We start from the raw sequence: 5,859 nt of genomic DNA, 5'->3' as shown, positions 1-5,859 counted from the left end.
CTGGAGTACAGCGGTGTGCTCCCAGCCACCGCATCTACCTGCTGGACTCAGGCGATCTTCCGCCTCAGCCTTCCAAGTAGCTGGAACTACAGACACACACCACCACGCCTTGCTAGTTTTTGTGATTTATTGTAGAGATGAGGTCTTGCCAAGTTGCCCAGGCTGGTCTCCAACTCCTGGGCTCAGGCAATCCTGTTGCCTGGGCCTCCCAAAGTGCTGGGATGACAGGCTGAGCCACCACGTCCAACATAAAAAGAAAAAAAAAATCAAAGGGAGAAATGAAAGAGCAAATTCAGCCCTGAAACGTTGACTATATCAGTGTCATAAATAATTAGGAAAATCCCTTTGGACTTTTTTTCAAAGTTGATTACTAAGGTCTACTCTCATTTTCCCTTAATCCATTTCTTATTAATTAAGAATTCTGCTGCTATGCCAATACATTTGCTTGAAGAAAGCAATTTTACAACTTTGAAATTTTAGTGTTATATTATGTCACAAGGCTTTATTTACAAGCTTCTTCAGGTTATACTTCAGCCATCCACCCACTATTCCAAGTGTGAAGTGATATCAAATAGATTACATTTACAGGAAAGCACGTAAGAGAGAACAGAATTCTACAATTGAATATATACAGCGCCATTCGTGGTTGCTATTTTTACAGTTTTCTTGTGTAGATAATCTGACTTTTGGGGGGGGTAACATTTCACAGTGAAGTCTTCAAGAGTGAGTTTCCACAGGAAATTGAGAGTAGAACAGTCCAATATAGTTTATAGGTGTTATTTGACAATTTGTGAGGAGCTGCAGTTATTTTTTTCCAAAAGTCTTGGATGCTGAAGAATCGTGACTTTCACCACCACTGTAGTGTTCATATAAAGTCTGAAATTAAAAGCAACAAATCCGTTTGGTAATTTTTTTTAGTTCAGTGTATTATCAGATTAGTAAAGGGTACCTCGACATAGTCTAAATATAGTAAATGTATTTCTCTCTTGTTCTTGTAATTGGAAAATTATTTTATAAACTATGGGAGAGATGAAAGAATTTTTTGAAACAAGCTTGGTTTTAAGCATTGCCTATCGTGAGATGTAGCTCTATCTTTCTATAAGAGAAATATAACATGGCTATTACTAAACATACATATGAACCTTCAAGGACTCCTTGATCCCCCTTACTTTTTCTTAAATAAAGCCAGTCTTAGATAAATTCCTAAATGCAAAATATACTCATTATAAAACTCAATATTCTCAGATAATATTTAAACTAATAAACAGGAGACATTAAAAATTGTTATATATGTATGATTAGGCATATTAAAATCCATACACTTAAAAAAAATTCAAGATGCCACCAACATCTGATTTATGAAGATGACAGACATCTTTGTCCTCAAGGAGCATACAGCCTCAGTAACAAAGGCAACTCATTCACCTCACTTTTATTTCTAAAAGGCTTTGAACAAGACATTGGTATAAATTTAAAACATGAGGATATGAAATACAGGGCAATTACAAAATAAATTTTGCCCACTTTTAATTCCTAAAGCCATTGATTTAGCTATCAGCACTTGAGAAAATGTAAAAAAATTATATTTATTTGAATGAAATTTATATCATATGAATGCAAAACAACAGTGAACGTGAATGTAAATTCCTTCGAAGCTCATCCAAGTTCATGGCAACTTAGAGTGACTTTACACCTTCCCAGAGGGTTAAGAATGTTGCTAATTTAAGCTCCTACAAGTTTATAATAATGTGATAACTGAAATATAATTAGCAACTGTTGGGTAGCTAAACCAGTTGGCCATTAAGCATTTATAGGGTTTTATTAACGACTAGGTATTTGGCAACAGTGGTATCCCGAGGCCAAAAGGCAGATATAAGCAGGTAGAGGGAAGCTGGGAAGCTCGTGAGGGTGCTTTGAGAATCGTACTGATTGCCACGTTCAGCTTCACAAAAGCCATTACATGGGATATCGCTAAGGAAATTTAAGAAAAAAGTTGTGCTAATAACGGTGCTGAGTTAAAAGACTCCTATATTAAATTCATTTTGGTTGAGACCTGGCAACCATCTCTTGGATGCATCTTCTTTGGCAATCGCTTTGAACTATGCCATATGAACGCTAAAAATCGGATAAATTTGCATTTATGAAAAACCACACGCTGAGTAGCTAAATGTAGAAACGCGCTTCATAATTGATGATCTGGTGATTGGACCAACTTTTCTTTGGATTGTATCCTTAAGGTCTGCCTCACTACCTAAAGCACTTAAAGTTAATGTGGAGAGTAGACATACTTTAGCAGCCTTCAGAATGGAGTTCGGAGAATTCAGACCAACAAGTTGGCCCAGAACATACTTCATTTCTTCAGTGGTTCCTTTAGCCATTTGATGATCTGGAAGATAAACCAAAATACACTGTACTAATAGGAAAAGCCTAAGTCCAATATACATACACATTTTGTTTGACACCACAATGACCAGCATTCTTGCAACTCATCACTGATCACAACACCTCACCTAGAGCAGGGCAAGATGAATACTAACGAGCAGGTGAAAAGGGCCATTTTATTGACTTTACTATTTAGCACAATAGGAACTTCCTTAAGGAAAGAAGCAGGTTGGAAAAGAGTAGCCTACTGAGATTCTGCTTTTTGCTATAATTACGAGCTACTTACATTAGTCATCTAGTAACGACTTGTAATTTTAGAGGCAGGGTCTTGTTCTATTGCCCAGGCTTTGGAGTGCAGTGCTACAATCAGAGTTCACTGCAGCCTAGAACTCCTAAGCCCAAACATCCTCCCTCCTCAGCCTCCTGAGTAACTGGGACTACAGGTGAGCGTCATGACATTCAGTTTTCTTTTTGTTTTTTCAAGAGACAGGGTCTGGCTATGCTGCCCAGGCTGATCTTGAACCCCTGGCCTCAAGTGATCCTCCCACCTCAGCTTCCCAAATTGCTAGCACTATAGGCAAGAGTCACCATGCCAGGCCTATCAACACATTTTTCAAAGAATTAGTACCTCGATGAGTTTGAATTTGGACATAGGGATGCGCCAAGAGCTCAGGAATGGATATCCTCTGCTTAGGGTTCCTTATTAAACAACGCTGTAAAAATAAAGATCAATTTTTTTAGAAAGCAAAGACAGTTTTCATATACGATAATGATAAAGCATTTTTCTAGATTGCATATTGTAAAGGTGACTTTCCAGATACCTCACTCAAATAATGACAAGACTATTTCCCAAGTCATTTCTGCAAAACCCCCAAGTTCTCGCAAACTTTAAAAAAAAACACACCTCGAAAAGCGAATGTACTCAGCAATCCCTTTTACTAGACCAGTTATGTTTAAGCCACTTCCATAATCTCACTCATTTCTGCTCTTTCTTTTAAGTAAAGAAATACTTGCATATTACCTTTAACACATCTTGCAGATCCTTCTCTGGGATATCAGGAAATTCAACTTCATGATTAGGGTCGATTATGGCATGCAACTTAGAAATCTGATTAACTATATGCTGAAATGGTGTTTTTCCATAGGTCATATAGTACAAAATGCATCCTAAGGACCAAACATCGCTTTGGGGGCTGATCTAAGGGAGAAAAACAAAACAAACAAAAAGCAAGTTGCTACCATTTTAATAGAAAATGTTAAATGTAAAAACATTAAGTATATGTAAATATATGTATGTATGTACATATATAGACTGTGGCAGGAAGAGGGCTGGTAACAGTTAAAGGTATTTCCTTTTGAAAGTCAAGCGGCAAGGGCAAGCTTTAAAGACTGGCCAGGTCGGTTTTATTTAAAAAGAAGCCAAATGGCCAGAGACTGATGGCTCTCATGGAAATGCAAAAGAAAGAATATCTAATTCACAACTGCTCTCCTTATCAGTTTACAACCCCTGCTCACCTTGCATTTTCTGGAGACCATCTATTCTTTGAAAGATCTGAATTTTTCTGAACACAACCTTGTAAATTCCAAAGAAAATGTGTAATCTCTCAACACGACCCCCTCCCTTACCTAAACAAAGGTATAAGACCCCTCTTTTCCCGTTCTGGGGGGCTCGACCTGGAAGCGTTAGCCCGTCGAGCCCGCCAGTGTAATAAAGTTGCCACTTCCTAGAATAGTCTCAGTGTCACGACCTCTCTATCTTCCCGTTACATTAACACCATCATCTTTAAAATCATAATTAAATCTCAATGAATGCGAGCACTAGGCTATGTCTGTATGACAAAACATGTTTTTCTAGTGTTCATTACATTTAGTTATTTCATCAAAACATATGAGCTTCACTTTAACTCTCTGCATAAGCTCATAATTAAAATACTTCAACTGAGATAAAATATTACATTCTTATCAACTTATCAAGATACAAAACCAAAAAACATAACTACAAATTAAAAAAATTTTTTTTTTTTTTTGAGTTGGAGTCTCACTCTGTCACCCAGACTGGAGTGCAGTGGCCGCTCCCGGCCACCGCAGCATTGACCTGCTGGGCTCCGGTGATCCTTCCGCCTCAGCCTTCCAAGCAGCTGGAACTACAGGCACACGCTACCATGCCTGGATAATTTTTTATTTTATTGTAGAGATGAGGTCTTGTCAAGTTGCCCAGGCGGATCTCGAACCCGTGGGCTCAGGCAATCCATTCACCTCAGCCTCCCACGGTGTGGGATTACAGGCTGAGCCACTGAACCTGGTTACAAATTTTAAATTTACTTGTTTTCCTCAGAGTCATTGGATCATAACAAATTTTATATAAATTCAAAGTTTGTACACATTTTTAAAAGGTTGTTTCAGTCAGGAACCCTAGACCCAAGCACATAAACTATACAACCCAACTGGGCTGGGCTTGCACCCTGGTCTTACCAGTATCTGGTAATGCTATGTGTCTGTTTCCTCATCTCTAAAGTAGGAAAAATAAAAGTCCAAAGCAATGTCATAGGCATTAACTGCTACAACCATGAAGAGTTAATCATAGAGAATCGTTTTTAGTTATAGTAAGTGCTCAGCCAATATTTATCAAATGTTCACTGCATCAGAATCTCATCAGAAATAACCAAAGCAATATGATAATGACCCAGCTGACTTTAAGAAGTGGACATAATGAGAGTGGTTAAAAATAAAACAGAGTCATAAGCTCTCCACAAAGTTTGAATCTAAACTAAATGACACAGAAAGTTTGGGGGTGGGGTGGGGAGAGAAACAGACATATACAACCAAATGCAAAAACAAAGAAAGAAAAAGCAAGAACACGAACATTAAATGAGCTATTTAAATCACGAAGTTTGGCCAGGGTGGCGGCTCCAGCCTGTATTCTCAGCATTTCGGGAGGCTGAGGTCGGAGGATGGCTGGAGCCCAGGAATGTAAGAGCAGCCTGGGCAATACGGCAAGTTCTCCTCTCGACAAAAAAGAGAGGAAAGGTGGCACGGGCCCGTCGCCTCCTGCTCAAGGCGCGGAGGCCGGAGGGTCACCTGAGCCCCGGGGGTGGAGGCTGCGGTCAGTCGTGACGGTGCCGCTGCCCTCCAGCCTAGGTGAGGATGAGACTCTGACGCGAAGAAAGGTAATAGGGAGGAAAAAACACCTAAAGAAAACACAAAGAAAAACTGACAGGCAAGAGCGGAAGCTGGTGAAGATGGACCTGGCCCACAGCACCAAGGCCTGGTTCCCACGAGCAGCCCACCCTGGCCGGCCCGCTCCGGAAGACAACGGCCAGCCTCCGCTTCAGAAGAAAGGCCGGAGCTTCGGCGACATAAAGCGGACTTTGCAGGAGGCCGCGGAAACCTCTGCGGGTGGCTGACCCACGCTGGACCGCGGCCGCTTTCCGGAAGAGAAGCAAGGGGAGCGCAGGGGCCGCGTCCCGCCGGCCTCCT

At 40.4% G+C, this 5,859-nt stretch overlaps 1 protein-coding gene across 2 annotated transcripts in view; it reads right to left on the bottom strand.

Annotated features, from left to right (window-relative positions):
* Window positions 1-696: 696 nt before the first annotated feature.
* Window positions 697-5,859, bottom strand: part of TTK (TTK protein kinase) — a 42,647-nt gene continuing 37,484 nt past the window's right edge. Inside the window, exons 18-21 of one of the 2 annotated variants that reach the window (XM_021715157.1) lie at window positions 3,404-3,580; window positions 3,011-3,095; window positions 2,289-2,386; window positions 697-876 (exon numbers count right to left, since the gene is read on the bottom strand). In XM_021715157.1, coding sequence (XP_021570832.1) covers window positions 805-876; window positions 2,289-2,386; window positions 3,011-3,095; window positions 3,404-3,580 — 432 coding nt within the window. In that variant the 3' untranslated portion in view covers window positions 697-804. The remainder of the gene's footprint in view (window positions 877-2,288; window positions 2,387-3,010; window positions 3,096-3,403; window positions 3,581-5,859) is intronic. The other variant, XM_008063336.2, reaches the window with a different exon arrangement.

Source organism: Carlito syrichta, unplaced genomic scaffold, assembly GCF_000164805.1.
Source record: "Carlito syrichta isolate Samal-C Ts95f unplaced genomic scaffold, Tarsius_syrichta-2.0.1 Scaffold306754, whole genome shotgun sequence".
Classification (NCBI taxonomy): domain Eukaryota; kingdom Metazoa; phylum Chordata; class Mammalia; order Primates; family Tarsiidae; genus Carlito; species Carlito syrichta.
Note: the sequence above shows the minus strand (reverse complement) of the source record. Positions and strands in the feature narration are given on the sequence as shown.